A 20,480-nucleotide genomic window follows, 5' to 3' on the forward strand; every position below is an offset into this window, starting at 1 on the left:
ACCACATCAGAGTTCGCAGACAAGGCTTTGTGGTAGACTAGTCAAAACAATGGGCTTTTCTGCCTGGTGCATCGCCACACATGCTGGTAGCCTGTTGAGTTTTAGAAAAGCCAAGGAACTCAACCGTTGGCGAGTCTGGTCTCGTTCCGCCTACAGTTGTAAAGAGGTAACAAGATTTAATGTGCTGCAGTTGGTCTGTTGTATGAAACTCAATTAAAATATCCCCAACATGCACCCTCACGTCTACACGCGACATTGAGTTGCTTTCTAGTCTTTGCTTTACTGCAACTTAGCCAACCCTGTGGGTTAGTCCTTGTAGAACAGTACTTAAACATTCTGCTCTTCTGGACTTCAACTAATACATCACCAAATATCAGTTTGAAGCAGTGGCCTTAGTACCTATGGCAACTTTTGAAGTCAGTCACTGCCATTTTGACTTGCTGGTCATGCAGAATCACAGAGACCATGGTATTATTTTGCAGCAGGGACTTACTTTGCAGTACTTCGGATACAAATAAAGAGCCAACCTATCAAGTTCACAGTCAATGGCTTGCTCATGGACACAAGCATGAGCAATGGTTCATACTTGGGTCGCAGATCTAGGGATATAACTAGCAGACTCATTTCACATGGTGGCCCTCAGGGACCTGTATGTCCCAAAAGATATACAAGGGGGCAATAGATCTACAAGGAGAACACAAATAGGAAAACTGCACCAATGTATGGAGGAGCAACCTATGAAAACAGCCTTTTAACAGCATTCCAACAGGCCAACACTTGTACACAGGAGTTAATGATGAACCAATAAAAAAAAAAAGTCACACCCACTATGTCACATCAGCAAAATGTGTGCCGGGGGAGCGCGCTTTTGCCCTACAATTACTTTGCCGTTCATTAACCTCAACCTCTTCAGGCATGTGAGGGCCATTTCCCAAACCAGCAAACATCTAGCAATTCTTCCAGAAAGCTCAGAGTGAACGTGTAGCTAGGATTTTGTGATGGGTCTAAATGCGTTCAAGATGGCCCGAGGATTACTACAAACGTTGCAACAAACAATCTTTTTTTTGGATGGAAGGTTTTCCCCCCCTGAAGGATGCATGTTTTAGCATAGACACTAAACATGAAACAGCTGCATAAACAGCCAGCGACATCCTGTCAAACTTCACATTGGGATCTTCTCCCCAAATAGCACTCACAGGACTGGGGGTGGGGGGCGTATATTAAGAGTTGTCTCCAGTAAGGGGATGGCACCTCACAGGTTCTCAGTATCAGACAACCTTCCACCTTCCCAGACACATGAATCCAGCAGGGAAATGTTTGAACCGTATGTCTGCACTGTATTATTGCAAAGATATTAATAGAAACATCACATTTGACGCACCGCCGTGCGAAGATGAACTACACTACACCTAACTTCACTGTAATGTTTCTCTCTCTTCCAACAATACCATTACCAGGCTGATAGGAGCAACAGTTTAGTTGGTTGCAAGCACTTACGTATCACACAATCATTTGATTTGATCTGGAAAAAATATAAAATAAAAATAAATGAAGCCAGACCTTTAGTTTAGCTTTTTGTGAAACCGTCTTGACAGGTAACATACAATTCCTTGACTGCAATTAAGCTCAACAAAAGAAGCTCTTACTGCGACACTACATGGGAATTTACCACCAGACTGCACTTGAGCGGACGAAGGTCTTTTGTCTGCTCAAACTGATGCTGGAGTTAAAACGCACGCACAGGCCTCTGGTGGGAACAGCAGCAGAGAAGTGTCTTGAAACAAAGAGAGCTCAGTGCTGTACTGAGGCTTTGTGCGTAAAGCAGTCTACATGCTGGACTCATTGCCCATAATTATCTGTTTGTAGCCTCTTCTGCAGTGCTGCTTTGAAAAGTAGTTGCTTTCTACTTTTGTACCTCGGTCCCGTGCCCCAACCACAAGAGGATCATTCCGCACTTAAAACAGGCTAAAATTACACTGCAAGCATCTGCATGTCTGTGTAATGCACCGCACCCCCCCCACACACACACACACACTTTGCCACCCGACGTTTGCAGACAGACATGCACTCTTGCATATTAACACACTCAGCCTGTATGAAGACAAATCCACTCCCCAAGGCATTTTATAGGCTAATTTCCTCTGAAACACATCAACATCTGAACGTACGCAAGAATTACAAGATACAGGGACACAGACATTTTCTGTCCCAGTCTTAGTCTGGCCAGAAAGACTCATTCCCACAGCCTATGACTGACTGAGTCATGCCTGGGACTGTGGTTTGTTCGGGTCAAGGTCAGCACAGGAAGAGCAATGACATCATGAATCCGCTGTAAGCAGTTTCGGAAATCTACAAAATGAACAAAGGCTTGGTTTATTAAAAAAACAAAACACCTTAAAAGACAATCAAAGCTATGGTCTTCAAAAACTATGAACAGACCTGAACCCTAAAGGTAGACTAACCAGGTCAGCAATCTAAATCCAAATCCAATTTGATCCAGATTTAAAACCACTAATTAATTCAACTCGAGTCTGACTGGGGGACAAAAAAAAAAAAAGTTTGATTTCATGCAGCTTTTGCAGTTTGGGCAGCTGTCTCGCTCAAATCGAACTCAAACTGCCTGTCTAAACAAGCCAAAGCCTCGCAAATCGCGGCTGCAGAGTGGGCACAAAACCACAGCCATCTTACTCAGCAAAAGGTGCGTAATTGGGTTCTTATCAGCTGATCTTCTCAAAGCAAAAGGCATGCTCTGTTCTTCTGCACTTCAAGCACCATGGAGGAGAAACACAGGCTACCTGCTGCAGGATGAGACGGACAAGCATCTCGATAACAGCCATTCTAAAAACCTTTCTGAGAAGATCTTTTAGATTCAGTTTTGTTTAGTCTGTACCTGCATGAGTTTGACGTTAGCGGAAAGAGAGAGAATGAGTTAGGGCTGATATTCGACACTGCACGCTGTAATAGACCACCTATACATGTTCTATAATGCTGCTTTTCACAAGTAAGAACGAACAATGCATTTCTAAGAGCATATAGGACACCAATCTCAAAAGGTTTAAGCTATTCAAACGAATTGTGTGAAGCGGTGTTTGAAGGCATTGGATCCATCACCAAAAGAGCACAAAGCTTCCCATATAATTAACTATTAAACTGGAAACGATGTTCCTTCACAGTAGGGAAGTAGGAGTGTGTGACATGGCCCAAATGTAATTATATGCTCTAAAGACATTTTTCTGATGCATGATCTTTCCAAAAAAGTACAACCGGTGGCCAGTGTCAGGCAGTATAACAGTAATACTGTTACTAATGTGATGGCGGTATCTCAAAATGAGGACGTATGTGATGTGCCAGATTTCTGTTCTCTGTCTGTGGTATACGGCTAAATAAGCTGCATGTAAAACAGCTGATGGGGGTGGGGGGGTTAAATAGTGCTGTGGGAGCTCACTGACACTAAAAACAGGTGGGGGAAAACCCAAGGCCACCGTAGTTGCGAGGTGCGGAGTTAAATTACTCTGCATGTTAATTCTCTACTAGTACTAAATGTGCCTGAGAACAGTTGAAAACAGTCCTAAGACTCAGAAATGAGACTTTATCCTCTAAACATGTGAGATCTGAGCCTCGGTTAACTGGACCACACAGTCAGTGCTGTGGTGTTTGGCCTGCTAGCTAACGTATCTAAGCCTAGATGGCCAACTACAAATCCAAACACGGCAGAAGCACTCACCAGTCGCTTGAGTTTTTATTAGGGATGCACCAATCCGATATTAGGATCCCAATATTAACAAAATTTGCTGGATCGGGTATCGGATAACTAGACCGATTCAATAAACCGATCCTTTCACTTCCATTTGTTGGTGCAAGACTGCACTAAATGTGCAAATAAATAAATGAGAAATGGAAGCGTAGTACATTTATATCTGTGTGTTAATTTGTTATATAAAGTAATGTTTAAGTCAAGCCTGATGCCTTAAGTCTCTCCCACATGGTGAGGTATACGCTTCATTAATTCAGCAATGGTATTGGACTGGTATCGGGTATCGACTGAAATGCTCGGTGCATTCCTAGTTCAAAAGTCCAAAAATGAATTATCATTAAGAAGAATTAAACTATATAAATAGATTGATTTCAGTTAATTACCCGTTTGTGTGGATGCTAAAATGATGACAGGTTTCCAGTTCCCAAAGCTTAGTGAAAGCTTAGTGACGAGTTTACTAGGCATGTTAATTAGAATGAACTCAATCGAGAAGACTGAGTCTTGGGAGCACACAGAGGGGAAAATTGGTCTCCCAAACTCTTTAAACAAAAAGGAGTGGAAGTTAATTGCCATGGCTTCATCTGCTGGTGCTAAAAACAGCTTTGAAAAACTGAAAGAACGCAGCCAGCCATTGGACTGCCACTGCGACTGAAACAAGGCTAGAAGAACAGAGGGAAATGGGGTAGCACTACTTCATGACACGAAATGGCTAAAGGGCAGGCAGACAACAATACAGTATCTCACATTCTCTGCCTCAATACACGACTGTTCTACTGAAATGTGCATGAGAACAGCAACAACTACCTCATCTGAGACCACGGACAACATTCCTTTTCAACTTTGCAATATCTACAGCTTTCCTCTAGATATTCCCTTTCGCTGCTTTTCTTTGACAACTGTTAGGACATACACTTAGTGTCTGATCTTTATAACCAGTAGAAACACCCAACAATAAAAAGAGATTTCAATATAACTGAATTTTAAAAACTGCCATTAGAAGCGCATGTCCCATCATCGGAAGACCACTAGCTTAAGGAACGAAAGGAGTGGTTGGCTTCATGTAACTCCAAAAAAAGTAAAGAACATGCTAGCTTTCACCGCCTGGCACTGGTAGCATCATGTGACCAGGTGAGTTCCAGCTAGTGGGTGGGAACTGGAAATGACTGAATTGAGAGGAAAAAAAACAAAACAAAAAAAAACACACACAACAAATTATTTGAAATCTGACTTTAAATCTAGTTTAAATCTGTTTAAACAACTAATTCTGCTCTTTGTAATACACAGTCAAGTGTTCTGTAATGGCTGATAACAGAAAAGCACAATATTATCACACTATCATTCACCACACTGACATTTATCGTAATAAGAAAGCGAAACTACATTGCCTGAACAGAGTATTTCTCAAAAATGTAACTTAGTTACGCAGTTATATTTAATACTCAGCAGCACTCCGAGTTCAGTATGCTCTTAAATAAGTAAATTGGCTTACAACTTTGTAGGAAGATGTACTACTACTACTGCTACTACTACTGTGCACTCAACAGGCCAGAGGTTAGTGTAGTCTGCATTTCTTTGGTAAACACTTGGAATTTACACAATTTAAATCATACAACTGCAAAACCCAATAAAAGAAAATCCAGTCATTTACTGACAGCTCCATTTTGGACAGCCAGAGGCAAAGAGCAACAGGATATAGGCCAGATGTTGTTCCTCTATAAAATACAGCACTCAGTCACCACATTAACACCACATTGGGGTTAAAGGATATTGACTTCATGTCATCACATCTTTCCACCACAGAAAAACAAGCCGGCAGCTCTAGCTCGCAGAAGCGCCCAGCTGGTCCTCTCCTCACTCTGGATTAAAGGATGCAAGATCTCTTAAACGCTATCCAACAAACTGATCAATCAGCTTTACCCATGAAAGGTACAGCCTGAAAACAATGTGGGCTGCGCATTGCAGCCATTTATAATGAGATACCTCCGATATGTCTGACAGGCAGGATGTGTAATATCAGACGCCCGAAAGACACAAGACAGTACTCCTTCCATCTTAATCAGTAACCCCTGACACCACAATCTGACAGTTACAAGATCTTCTCGCAACCATTTCCTCGCCTCCTGCTTAGCTTATCTTTTAAGAACAGCCCAGAATGAAGTCCTGCTCTTCATCGGAATGAGAAGGGACACCAGGAGGGACAAACCCCACCAGAATTCTATAAAAGCGTCAGAAGATGACAAGTTAACTCCAATTTTATTGTGGGTGACGATGTAACGGACTACTAGGTATTACATGTTTCCGTCCCAGGAGTGGAGCGAGAACAGAAGAAGAAGAGAGAGCTGGCAGGACTCCCCTACCATTACACAGGCTTGTAATCCCACCAAATTTCCGGTACTGAAGGGACTTGCAATGCTGTGTGAGGCCGGGATGGCATGCTGTGGAAAGCCCATAAATCCTTCTTAAATCCATCCATGTAATTATGACTTGAAGAGAGAGGACTGCAGGTAGTTCGCATTCATTCACTTCACAAAGACTGGAGGGGGTTGGGTTACTCAACTACTTGTCCATTGGCTTCAAGGCAAATTTAAAGAAAACTGAAAACATAGAAGCTCACGAGTTTTGGTCTTCCTTAAAAGTTCCCATAACCTATAAACAGTTTATCACTATTTCACATTTAAATGTCTACCGTCTACTTCTTTATTTAGAAATAAACAACTGCATAATAATTGAAGGGTGGAGTCATTTTTGCAGTTGCAAGAAGAGGTTGATTTACAGCTACAAGAGGTCAAGAGTTAATTGGAGGCCACTAAATACATGGAAAATGGGCTTAGAGGGTGCCGCTTCACTCTGTCCTGGGGGCAGCATATGCCCTTCTATAGCAAGTTCCAGCACGAATGCAACTGCCTTATGGGTCACATCTAGGTCAGGGCGTAAGCGGTCTCAACAGTGTTGGAGCATTTACAAGGTAAAACTGTTTAAAACGCTGCCATACAGTATTACATAAAAGGGCTGACCAAAACATTTTTGAACTTTCTGAAAACAATTAATCACGTTATTAGGTTCACAATAACAGGTAACATTTTTGACAGCATGACTGCAAAAATGAACTGAATTCATAGTTTATGTTATAGATGGACACATGCACATTTGGCATCAAATTTTTTCTTCTTAAGTTTTAAACTGGGGCTTCAATACATCAATAAGGCAAAAGAAAAAGAAAGGCAATAGTCACCAAAATATCTGAATATATGAACAACAAATCTTTCTAACCACATCCTGGTTTCATCAAGCCTATGCAGACAATGTGGTTTTGGACAAAATAAGACACTAAAATGTAAAAAGCTAAATTCTGACTATAAAGTTTGGGCCCTATTTACCATTTTTAAGGGGGAAAAAAATGTATCCAGCAATTTGTCTTAATAGTAAATATATGCCACATTCCATCAGTCATATTACACACACACACACACACACACACACACACACACACACACACAACGCTAGCTAACTGTACAGACATAACATATTGCTAATTGCATATCTTATTGGTTCTCGGATTTATTTCCGCTCAAATTAAATCCAGCAGTTATATCCAGTTTATAGATTTTATTTCGTGATTACTTTTTTATTTAAATGATTCCTCAAAAAAATAATAATGCAAGCACAACTGCAATGTCAGTACTGCAAAGGCCAATGTTGCAGTGATGATTAACAAACCACACATCCCGCACCCCTCCCCAACTCTCAAGAGAGAGAGAGTTAGGAGAAGGGAACAGCACCCTGGTGTCAGCATTTGACACTGAAGCAGAAGCACTCAGATTCAGGAAAGCAGCAAATACACCCCCACATCCACTGGTGGCCTTTCAATTAGCTCCCGACAGAAAGAATGTTAAGTTTCCACTTCAAAGTAAATACTGATGAATAGACTGCAAACACAGGCAGTGTTTAAGCAGGCAAACCTGTAGAAGTGTAACGTCTCTAGACCAAGCTTGACTGGTGGCCCTCTTGTGTGACAGACAGAGAATAAAGAAAGAAAGAAAGAGGGTACGTTCCAATTACAACAACCAAAGAAGAAGGGGGCGATGAAACAGGAAAGATGGACAAGGGTAAAATGAAAGAGAAGGAGGAAAACAAGAGGGGGAAAAAAGGGAATCCAAAAGAGAGAGGTGGGGGTGTATGGACAGATGAGTAGAAATGACCAAACAAAAAGACTAATCCAGTGACTGAATAACCCCTCCCCCATGTAAAGGAAAAAGACAAAAGGGGTTTTGTGATGGTGTAGAGCTTGGAGAGGGTGGGCAGGAGATTGGGGAAGGGGCGGGGGGGTGCTGTGGCCCATGCCTCAGATCTAAAGATAGGATCCTGACGTCTTCTCTCTCTCTCTCTCCCTCACACGTACACACACACACACACCGATGGCTACTTTGAAGGGGCGACTGACTATACCAAAGGCTTAATGAGAGTTGGAATTGATTACATTCCTAAAATGGCAAAAAAAATAAAAAATAAAAATAAATATAAGGTCTTTGGGCAGTTTCCCTACCCCAAGTGGGCCTCACCCTTTCAGAAAGGAAAGGTCTACGTAGTTGTCTAATTGAAAAAGAAGAAAAAAATAGATCCAGATCCTGCTTTCACTGAGTGCAGCACTATGAGCAAAATCCTTCTAAAAAAGATCAGACAACTACAGGCCTTCGGTTTTTTATCTAAACGCAGGCGATTAACAAAGAGGCAGATTATCCACACGTGCTGGAACATTATTCAGCCTGAAATCTCATTAAGAATGTAAACTACAGCTGAGGAGCGTTCCTCACAAAACACTGAGACAGACTAAACATGCAGGCCTCAAGATGATGCTTAAACAAACAAAAAGGCTGAAATCCACGGGTCAATGGCATATCTGACCAGGCTTTGAAAAGCTTTCAAGTGAGGCTAGTGAGTTAACGTAGGTTAACTCCACTTGAGAAGTTGAAACACAAGATCTTAAACATTGTTCCACTGAAGGGCTGCATCATATGGGCATAAAATGCAATATTCCATGAAGCTGTTTGATAAGGGGGGAGGGGGCTGTTTCACAGGAGACCCTTGAGATAAGGTGTTCTCAGTCAGGTCTCCAAATGAACTCCGTAGTGATTCATTTTTGGTGAGAATCACTTTGACCTCGATCTGGCACAACGGAGTGTGTTCTCTCCACAGGTTTGAGCTAAACAGCTTCCGTTTAGCCATTTGACCTGATATACTGCTGGTATACAGCTATGAACAAAAGTCCATGTTGCTGCTCCATGTTAAACTGCACAGAAATAGGCACGGCCCAAGGAAGGGGATCTCAAAAGCGGGGGTGTAAACAACCTGAATGCCAGTGAAGTGAGTGGGTATCCACATTAAGCTAAAAGTTAGTATTAACTGAACAGCTAAAATCTCTTCAGCTAGTTAACTGCACACTCTCCAGTAAGGCCAAAAACATACTTCACAGCTGCAATGAGTATGTTTCTAAGGTCTAAGATTTGGGAATAACAGGCTTAAGACTCAGATCAAAACTACTACACACATACAATTGTACACACATTGTAATTAGTCGTTTAGCTTAATGGTAACATTGTTCAATCAAGGGAGAGTGGGGTTCAAATCTGGTACTGGAAAGCACTGTCAATTACAATGTAATTACTTCACTCTGGCGCTACATGTATAACGTAACTTTATGGTATTTCTACAGCATTTGCACAAGAACGTTCTCCGTAGAGTTTGGAATTACCATCACGCACCCCTGTTGCACTACAAAACATGACAATCTTCAGTCAAAAAAGTTGATTTTATCCAATGTTATCCACAGACATCCAGGCAAGTATGCTTTCCTTATAGAAGGTAACATCTACATGGACTTTACGCAATTATTATAATGGTTCATTCTCCCACCTCCTTGTTACTCCTCATGACTGCTTAGCAACAGCTGGGAATTACGTCATTTCCTTGTCCAGCGGAAAAGTCATTAATAGCCTGCTCTTGGACAAGGATGTGACCAAACCTCTAAAATAAAATATGATCTAAAACTCCAATAGATCTTCATTTCATGGAACACCTCACATTTAAAAATAAACAAACCAGAAACAGGACATGGCCTGGCACACTGCAGTGCAAATGGCAATTTATAGCAATTACAACCCACGAGATCCATGTTAAGGCGTGCAGCCGGGAATCCTGGTGCTCACTGGTCATGCAGTACAAAGCACACAGGAATGTCACGACAAAGTGCAGAATTTGGTTTGCTGCTATACAGAATATCATGTTTTGTCAGGGAAGACAAAAGGAAGTGGCTGCAGGGAATCCGGTTACAACTACGGCTTGACTTTTCCAGGGCACCGGAAGCCTACGTGACCTGTAGTAAAGATCAACAATAGGAAAGATATGAATAACTGTAAACACTGAGTATAATAGGATGGGGAATCTATCCACAAACTGTCTGACCTAATAGTCACTTAATGTCTAAATTCCAAAAATGATTTCCCATGATCTCCAACAGGCATGCACATATACACTCTTATGCATAAGGGTTAGTAATTTGACCTGTGTAAATGGACTAACAGAATGGCCAAAAAGAACTAACAGCTGGGGGAGTTTTAAAGCTATGAAGGTACTGTATACACTCTTAAAAAGGGTTTGAAGTGCAAACATATAAAATGAACCTAGCATTAATCTTGTGAAGGAAAGTGAAGCAAACACTGGTCAAGGTTAACTGATAAGCCCCCCTCAGACATGCACCTTCAGCCAGTGACTAAATGGGATAATGGGTTAAGTATGAACATAAGGCAAAGCCAAAAGCAGAGTAATGCACTAGTCTTGCAATGCAATTTCTGGGAAATGAATTCATCAGTGGGAGTGTGTTTATGTTTTTAAGCCTCAGGAAGTATTTAATAAATCCGTCATGAATTAAAATATAAAAGTTAGGGTGTACGCAATTGCAAGGCCCCAGGTCAGTTTTGCAGTTTATTGATTAAGGACACCTCCATCTATAATGTCTGACTGCTCCCTGCACACATGGCTTGTCAATCATGTGTAGAGATCTCAAACTGGGTCACCTTAAACCATCCAGCCTTAATAAAGCTAAATAAAGACGAATATTGCATTAAGGATGGAAACTGTTGATCTGATTAATGATCTTGAATCAGAGCCACTCTCATTTACAAGGCCAGCATCATATAATCAGCTTTCATAATACCTTATTTTTCAATGTCGATTAAAATAAAAGGGGTTACTAATGCAGTTAACAAGCTTAAAAGGCTGAGGCCTGAGCTACCACATACAATGCTTCATGCGATTTTCTTGAAAGCAGACAGAACAATCCATTCATTCAGTGAACAACAGAAATGCATGGACATAAGAATGTGCCGAATATGGTAGGCCACAAATAAGAAGAAAGTTAGGTTCAAGGTCATGTGAAATCAGTTTAACCCAAGAGATTACACTATCAAATGAGGACATCCTCTCTCTTGGGGAAACAGTCTGTCAGTGGGAGGTTTATTTCCTATTCTGTCAGCAAAAGTTTGTTTGCAAGTCTTTACTTTATCATAATAAAGGAAGCTATTCGGGCGGCAGATTTATTGACATTATTCTTTCGAGTAGTCCAGCTCAAGCATGAGGAGGAATGAATGAGAAATCCTGCTGGGGTTTTCCAAGCATGACAGGATATTTCCTAAAAGAAACATTCGAGCCCCATGTTATGGCAATGTAAACGCATCCTTCAACCAAAACTCTTCCCCATGTAGTATGCCCCAAGTGATCAGTGCCTGTGAGGCAGCAAGGAAGAGGCTGAACTGATAAATAACTGGTTGTTGGGAAGAAACGAAGGGAAGATAAAATGTACTAATGATAATCATACAATGCTGAAAGCCTAGACCTTCTTCTGCCCTTGAAATCCAGAGAGGAGGTTTTTCCACAACTAGACTGTGAGGCCCTCATGATTAACGCTGCTTTGAGGAAGAGATAGGAGGGGGAAAAAAGCCCCCTATAAAAGCAGGTGTTATCACTGTTGCCCGAAGGAGGGTATTTTCTCATAGTATGAAACAGCCAAAGTTTCTTCCAACAACCACAACGCTAGTCACGGCAGAACGAGCTGTTGGGGAAACAAAAAAGAAGCAAAACATGCACACAAAGATGCCTCCCAATTTTGCGTGGATACCTGTCACTGAGGATCCTGTACTTATGTGGGGAAACAGCTGTATTTGGCCACTGACAGCCTGCAGTGGAGCAAACGGCTCAGTTTCACACTTCACACACTCACTTTGAAGCCTTTGAAGATGGGGCTGGTTGGAAAATAAAGAGAAGGAGCAGACACTGGATATGGTTTTAAGCAACAAGTAAATTATATATTAAACTTGCCGCTAGCAATTCGTCACAGCTTTTCAACGTAGAAATGTAGAGCAGGCATTTCACACCAAAATGCCCTGGCCAGAATCTCAGCTTGAACTCGCTGACCTTCAACTATTGTGTGATCAGTTTGTTTTGGCAACTCGACGCCTATTCTGAAGCGGTGTGCATGGCTGGCATCACCTCAGCACCACCTGCACCATGATTAGTGCCTCGTGGAAAATGATCCCTTAGTCTGGGATATGTTTTCACAATCCAAATACTGTCAACATATGCAACATATTTCAGTTGAATATCTAGCTGATTTAATGCTAGCTTGCAGTTAGGCTAGTCCGTTAACTTGGAATTGACATATTAGCTTGTGACTAAAGAGTCAGCTTGGCACAGCTTTTGTCTCCAAGACTGTACTTTTATAATAAACCTTAAAATGCAACACACATTCACAGCACCGCTTAGAATCGAGCTGAACTCAGATTTTCATGAATCGTTCCACCTTTTGGAAGAATTCTCTTCACAGACCAGCTTGTACAACAGCAGCTACAGAGAGAAAAAAACAAATAGTTTGCTAATTGAGGATTAAAGAGAGCAGAAATGCTCCCTCTGAGCTTGAAGAGGGCCTTGTGCATTTCCTTCAGTTCCACCATGTGTGCAAATGGATGGGAAAGAAGTACTGAAGGGTCATGTGAGGGACAGTTTCCTTTTGTCCTTGAAAATGAACCAAAACAGCAACCCTGGGGATAAAGGAACTTGTTTTGGAACTCATTAACTCATTACAGGGAACCCTTGACTGTTCAGACTCAAAACAGTGTGCAAGTCCAATGCTATTAAAACATGAAAGAGCCCATGTCGCCAGGTATGCCTTAATCTACCGTCAGTCACATCTTGATCTGCAGTCAGTTGAGATGCAACAGATTAGCCTGAGCACTGGCTGCTTGCCAGTTTGCACCATTCACCAGACCAAGAATCCCAGTCCTTTTTCTCAGAATACTTACATACAAGAACTGTCCATCCGTGCCAAACAAAAAAGAATTCCAACACAAGCTAAATTGTAAGGGGCGTTAACTCATTTCATTGTGCAAAATCCAGAATTTAACCCAAACTAGCATTAAACTTTACAGCTTATGTCAAATCGTTACGCTTTAAAACAGCCATTATTAGAGACTTTGAACCCAAAGAAGTTCTCCCCTGTCATTTCGCAGTGCAGTGGGCAAAACAACATTAAATTGACAATAGCAGTAGGACCCTATGTGACAGTTCCTATGAGGTACAATCTAAAACCAGCAGGAGCTCTTTCAGGAAGTGTTTGGCCATATTGGCCAGGGTCTCTCTGAATGACTTTATCACCAGGAGACAAGGGAGTGCTTGCATTTTGTCCACCCTGGGTGGTCTGACCTTTCAATCCAATCTTCGATAACAATTACGGAAGTACCAAACAGTATCAACTCTTGCACTGCCATCACCTTGTTCCGGTGGCCGTTTATCCTTCGATGTTGAGTAACTAGTGCTACCCATTTCCAAAACCGATGGCTTCCAATACTCAAAACAGGAAACAACACCGTAATTGTAATGCCGCACAAACATGAAAGCACATGGTTCCCACGGTGAGATCATACCTTCCAGAGAGCAACAATAGGTTCTAACCAGACAACCTGCTCTCCCTCAACCCCTCAAACAGCCACTGGTATAATTTGGTCCAGCTGGTCTCCCTTCAGAAATGACAAGGTCTTTGACAGAGTTTAGGGAAAGGGAGGGGGGGGGGGGGGGCTGCGAGGGGATGAGGTAAAAGGACCCTCGGGCCCAAGAAATATCCCAATCTTCATTTTCCCACACTGCTGCACTGCTTCCTCTCCTCACACTCAGACAGTGAACAAGCCAGCAAGTGAGCAAGACAGCCTGCAGAGAGGGCTTGTAAGCAACGGGAACAGGAAGAGAACCATCTTCCCAAATGCTTGGCTCTCGTCAGGGGCAACTCTTTTGTCCAGCTGGTTCAGAAATACAGCAGACATCCAAAAGCAAGTGTCCTTTTCCAGAAAGAATAAAATAAAATAAAAACACAGATGCACACACTTTATGATGGAAGTCAGTATGAGGGGAGGAAGGGCTGGTTCATGTTGCAATGAGTATGAAAGAATGTCAGAAATGTTCCCAGATTTAAGTCATTACAAGGCAGATGTACAGCCAGCTTCTTCCCATTAAAACAAAGTTGAAAACAGGGCCAGCTTCTGTTAACTATACAGATGCACAGCATAAGAGCTGCAGCTGCATTACCATTGCTCAAGTGGGGATAGGGAGCTTTCCTGGTCCCTGGTGTGCAAATGGTTCATTTAGGCGTAATCTGGCATTTAATTTTGATGCAGACAGATGACTGGGTACAGGGCAGCACTCGTACTGTATCAGTAAACACATCTGTTCATTACAGTTGATGAAGGAAATACATAAAAAATAAGCAGAGAACACCAGAGCACTGCTTGGTCACAGGCATTCACATTCACCCAAGTAAATGAGTTATTGAGTGTCATTTTGACTACTCTGAAGAATAGGAGGCTGCATTTTCCACTGGTATCCACATCAGTGGACTAAAATAATGGAACATGTACTATATGAGGTACAAATTCTGCAGATATTGAAAAGAATAAAGTATAGGTGGGAAGGGATATCTGGAAATCAAAGACTGTTGGCTGGCTTTTCAGTCTTGGAATGAAGATTTTAAGTCTATTAAAAGGATCAACTATTTAAGTCCTGGGTGAATCTAGGTTTTGACAATCTGCCCCAAAACTACCAATATCAGTATTTAACCTTAGCTCTGTTGAAATGGGATGCATTTTCAAAGTTACAAAACTGGATCCCAGGTTCTCACATTGGGCTCAGACACAAAAACATCTGGAGACTAAAAAAAACTAAAGAGACATCACAAAGAGATGCTTTCATCTCTATATTTTTTGTAGAGGATGAGTCAAAGATTCCCATTTCCCCACACAAATCAGCAAACAAAGTGCAGACCTCCCCAGCATATTTAAAAATACTACTACTTGCTCAAATCTACCTGACTCATCTCCCTCTGTCTGCCTTCCTGCTGGATCAGGCTTCATCTCCAGTCTCTTCTCCCAAGAGAACTCTGGAGCTGTCAAGTTAGGACTTGTCGGCTTCCTGGCCAAACCAGGCAGAATGGAGATAAAAGCCATCAAAGGCACAGTGTATAAAAATAAAAGCTTATGACTGGGAGACCTAGACTACTTGTGGCTGCCCACCTACTGAGGCACACCGAGAACATCCTTTTTAAAAAGAACAAAAAAGAAAAGAAGAAACCCGAAAAATAAATCATGATTATTTATGTACAGACATTCTGACCTTCTGAAGCACAGTTCCCAGGGAAGTACAAATGATGCCATTTTCTTGAGTTTTTCTGCTTGAACGCGTTTAACTGTGCGAGAGACCACTTCCGCCCATCATTAGCGACAGTCAAACTCCCCAGTAATTACAGATGTGGTTGTTTTAGTGCTTCTGGCCATGTCCGCCTCAAAGCAGGCATCCAACAATCAGACGCGTGATCAGGTTTGAGGACCATGTTTCCAATCTTCCAGTCAGCATGAACCCTTAGGGGCACAGCAATTAGACTAGACAAGGCAGTTCATAAAGCATGGTATTGTCCAAACGGACACTTCCTACTTCCCATCTTAAATCAGTCACGCATTCTCAAATGTTTAGAGTTGAAAATAAATGGACACTCACATGAAGCTAATGGTCGAATTAAAGTGTCTGGATACTGCTTTGTTCAGTTTGAGAGTGCCTGTAGGTGTGGCTTGCAGTTTGACCAAAACACACCAAAGCAAATATTAATTGATATTCAAAAAAAGAATCTTATGTCTGCTTAAAACATTTATAACAGCTTGTGTTAAATATTCTTCTAGAGAATAATCAGAAGGATTTTGGAATTCAAACACTTGCAACATAAGTGACAATTCTTCTATTAAGTAAAATAAGTACAAGTAAAATCAGGAGAGGCAACTGAAGGTCACTCAAACTCATTAAAAAAAACCTTCTGATGATTACCACCTCTCGTAGCATTTCATTTGACTTGCAGCTCACTTTTCCCAGTCTGTAACCCACCCAAATCTCTGTCTTTTCCAAATCATTTGGCTCAGAGTCGTAGGAATTCAATGATTCATGTAATGTGAACAATTTCATCAGTGAACTCCTGCCTGCAGAGCGAGAACAGGAGAGTGAAGAGGTCACACCAAGCCAACAGGGTGGTTACTGTGAGTCTCCCAGGCTTTTGCGCTGTAGCATATAAAATACTTCAACTCCAAAAAGAATTAGGAAAGGTTTTGACTTTGGGGTGATGTGCATGTAAGATTTTGCCAAGTGGCTAATTTTGTTTTGTATATTCCTCTGTGACAATGACAGTAACCCACGCCTTGCGGTGAAGTAGATAATGGTGGCCCTAAAGTTTTAAAGACACTTAAATACTAAATACTGGTCTCCTCAGCAGCTGAATTCCACCTAAAAAACATGATTGAGTACTTTTTTTTCTTCATTTTTTCATTCATTCTTCATTTTTTTCTTCACTTTTATTATTATTTTATAATTATTTCATATTATTTCAGTGCATTGTTCCTAAACTACTGGTGTGATACAATAAGCCATAAACAGACTTGAAAACATTTAACTTTGGTAACATATAAGCAGTATATTTTTGCATGTGTGATCTTATAACAGTTTGTGAAACTGGTAATAATGTAAGCAGCCATTTAGAGTTCTAAAGAAACGCCAGAAATGGTTTGCACAAGCGATGAAAGACAAAACATAGAAACATGAGATGAGGTTTTGGCCCAAGATGTACTTTTTCCACCTGGCGGAGAGGAACATGGAAGGTATTAAACATCATTTTTCCATTCCAAATTACATACAGTAGTGCTCAGACATTTACGCTCACTCTAATACAGAGGTGGTAGAGTCACGTTCCTGGGCTGTTTTACTGTCAGTGTGGACAGAATAATAAAGGAGGATAACCTCTGAGGCTTTCAGCATAACCTCAAACCATCAGCTAAGTGGCTAAAACTCGGACACAACTGAGTGTTCCAACAGTTGGATGACCCCAGACATACACCGAAAGGTGGTTGTGGAATGGAGAAAGCAAGCCAACACTACGTTTATAGAATGGCCTTCCCAAAATCCTGACTTCAACCCTATCAAAAATGTGTGGGCTGTGCTTAAAAGTTAAAATAGGTAAATTAACTCCAGAATGCCAAGTCTGCCAGAAGCTTGTTGATGGCTACCAAAACGTGTCTCGTCAAAGTGAAACTTGCTGAGAGGCATTTAACCAAATGATTTCAGAAAACCTGTGAAGCAAATTTATTTTTGTTTCATTAAACATGAATGCCTTACATTAATTCTACACCATAAAATAAACGTTTAAAGAAATCACTAAAAGCCCAAACTTGGCATGACATTTCTATCCATGATGACTCAGAAGACACGTGTAGGTTCACTGGTCGTTAGATAGTAAATAAAATGGCTACGTGACCCCTAGTTCCTATCATAACCACTGTAAAGACGTCTCTGTGTGTGTGTGTGTGTGTGTGTGTGTGTGTGTGTGTGTCCACACGTTTCTCTGCAATGCCAGATCTCATATCAAACCACTCTGACTCTGTTTACATCTCATCTGCATGAATTACGCAGGCATTTGGAAAAACTGAGATTTAATAAATGTAGTGAGATGTGGACTACGTGACCAGCCCTGAAACTAAGCTATTGTTGCAATAAGGCAGCAGTCTGCCCTAGCGGCTGTTTGCAGCCCTTCTACTCTCATTAGCAAGTTACGCTTTATCCCTGCTGGCAGGTTTTTGGCCAGCACCATCCGCCGTAATGCTTTCATTCAAGCAGCTACTTGTAATCTGTTAGATTTAGCTTAATTAGCCTGTATGGAGGGGTGGACAACTGCTGACATGGTCTACATAATCGCTGGTGACTTTTGCTTGATTAAAAGTAGGCCAACCCCGAAAACAACAGCACTAGTCCCTATTACAACACAGGCTGAGCTGATGGTATCGTCGTCGATAGACTAATACAATCAAGCGATACGAGTCAATGGCAGAATCTGCCTCAATAACTGCAAGGAAAGTTCAGCCAACTTTATTTAAAGGAGCTGGGGATGAGATGCACACACTTTGTAGTGATTTAGCGCCAATGTGAGAAAACACAGTTGTTCATTTGTTAAAGTGTGAACAGAAACACTGGTTTTAAACTCGCTTACCTAGGTGCAGGGTTAAGTTGATGGAGTTGGGGTACTGGATGCCCGCTAGCATGGTCTGACTTTGCCACCAGGTGGTATCCGCCTGGTTGTTGTAGTCGGTGAGGTAGACCGCGCTGTGATGCTGCCTCGGGTCCCTGGCGTCGCAGATGTGGCACGACTTGGTGACTCCGGTGACCCCGGTCTGCACGCAGTACTCCTCGGGCGGCGAGCCGCAGGTGTTGGTGGCGACCACGGTCACGTTAAAGGCGGCGTTCACGAACTCGGGCATGCAGCGCTGAGGCCGCCCGGACTCGTCCGCGCACTCGTCCATGGCTCCGTGGCTGCACGTCGCCCACAAAGTCAGAGTGAGTGCGCTCACAATGAGGGCCAAACGGGACATGGTGGTGGAGGTGGTCGCGCGTGTCCGTCCTCACTAAAGTTTAAAAGAAACTCCTTTTTCCAAACCTTATGAATAAACGGGTAAAACCCAGCTGAAAGGTGTTGCGGTAACTCGCCAGCTACCGTGCTCGCGGACCGAGGGCTAAAATCATGCGGGACCGTCGCACTCCGGCTCTGTCGCTGCAGAAAAACAGCGGCTCTACTTTCTTGCACTTGTGTCCCGGTTCTACTTTCTTTCGTGCGAACATCCACGTCTTTTTCTCGCTAAAGAGTTACGAGCTTATGACTACCGCCATGGACACAGAGCAAGGGGGGGGGGAAAAAGGAAAAAAAAAAGTTTGGGAAAGGAAAGGAGTTGGATCCGAGCAGGCTACACCCTGCCAGCTAGTGCGCAAGTCAAAGAAGTTGGAAGGGGGGAAAAAGTTTCAGGGTCTACTTCCGCCTGAAGGAAGCTTTGATGGCGAGCCGAGCCGCTGAAAAGGCGAGAACAGCGGGATTGGGTGTGGCGTACGGAAAACAGGCGGGACTTGAGGTGCGAGAGGGCGTGATACATGTGATGTGGGCGGGGTCACCGGATTTCAAGTGGTCAGTAAGTGGGGGGACGTCAGCAGTGAGCGACCGTGTGGGCGTTAACGGGATCATGAATGGGGTGAGGGACAGTCCACTAGCGTGGAGCTTCGAAAAAGTGACCAAAACAGCAACTATTTCATTTTCTATTATTCCAGTATTGTCTAGGATTAAAACAACAACATTATTGCTTTTTTTTTTTCTGAAATTTTCCTTTTTCTGAAATTTGACTTTCTGCCTCCTTCTAAAAAAAGGTTTTCAAAAACAAGTGTTGTTTTCCATGGTATTTTAAAGATTCTTTAATGCTATGAATAACCAAGAACACCAGATAGCTGTTGCACGCTGTAGGCAGAGGGGGCAAAGAGCAAGGTTAAATATACTCTTCCCAACAAGCACGTCTCTGGAACCAAGAATAGCAGTGGATGTTGAAGAGTTCCTAGCTGCAGTCTTGCATTACAATATCTGACATTCTCGCAATTTTCTGCACCCACTGTAAAACTGAAAGAACAAGTTGTGGGCACTACTAAATATGTAGAAAGTCAAGAAAAAAACAGAGGACTGTCTATAAGGTGGTCTGGCAAGAGTAGCTAAAGGAAAATGCCTTAGTCTTGTTGCCATCCATCAGACCAAACGACAGCCAGAAATATATGACATATGTACATGGTTGTTTATTGTTCTTTTTAAAACCTTAATGGCTGTGGCTGAGACCTGTCCAGTTAATCCAGAGTAAAACAGATGGTGTTGAGAACATGCAGAATGAATGTGTATTGCAAAACAATTCATTCACCTTTGACTATAGTCCATTCTTCATACAGATCTCTGTCACCACAACTTACACTCTCGGAGTACAAAGTACACCCACAAAGGCTTTGCTTAACAATGAATGGTACTGTACTAAAGGGGACTTCCAACACAGATCAGTTTAATGTGAAATGGATGTAATGTTAAGAGTCTTCCACAAGGACAAGGACCCTTATTGGTGTAGCGCAGCAAAGGCACCCGGACCGGGAATCGAAACCCCACTCTCCCACATGGTGTGGTAGCTTACTGGCATGCAGTGGTGTTATCCGTTGCGCCACAACAACAACAACCCTTTTACAGGCATCTGGTTCCGATCACTACTGCTGAGAACAAGTCTGACTAGGTTTCTGTAGAACAGTGTTCCACATA

At 42.2% G+C, this 20,480-nt stretch overlaps 1 protein-coding gene across 1 annotated transcript in view; it reads right to left on the minus strand.

Annotated features, from left to right (window-relative positions):
- Window positions 1–19,051, minus strand: part of lamc1 (laminin, gamma 1) — a 62,484-nt gene extending 43,433 nt beyond the window's left edge. Inside the window, exon 1 of the mRNA XM_072688264.1 lies at window positions 18,366–19,051. Within this exon, the coding sequence (XP_072544365.1) occupies window positions 18,366–18,744 (379 nt within the window). The 5' untranslated portion in view covers window positions 18,745–19,051. The remainder of the gene's footprint in view (window positions 1–18,365) is intronic.
- Window positions 19,052–20,480: the final 1,429 nt, after the last annotated feature.

Source organism: Salminus brasiliensis, chromosome 9 (assembly GCF_030463535.1).
Source record: "Salminus brasiliensis chromosome 9, fSalBra1.hap2, whole genome shotgun sequence".
In the NCBI taxonomy this organism is placed as follows: domain Eukaryota; kingdom Metazoa; phylum Chordata; class Actinopteri; order Characiformes; family Bryconidae; genus Salminus; species Salminus brasiliensis.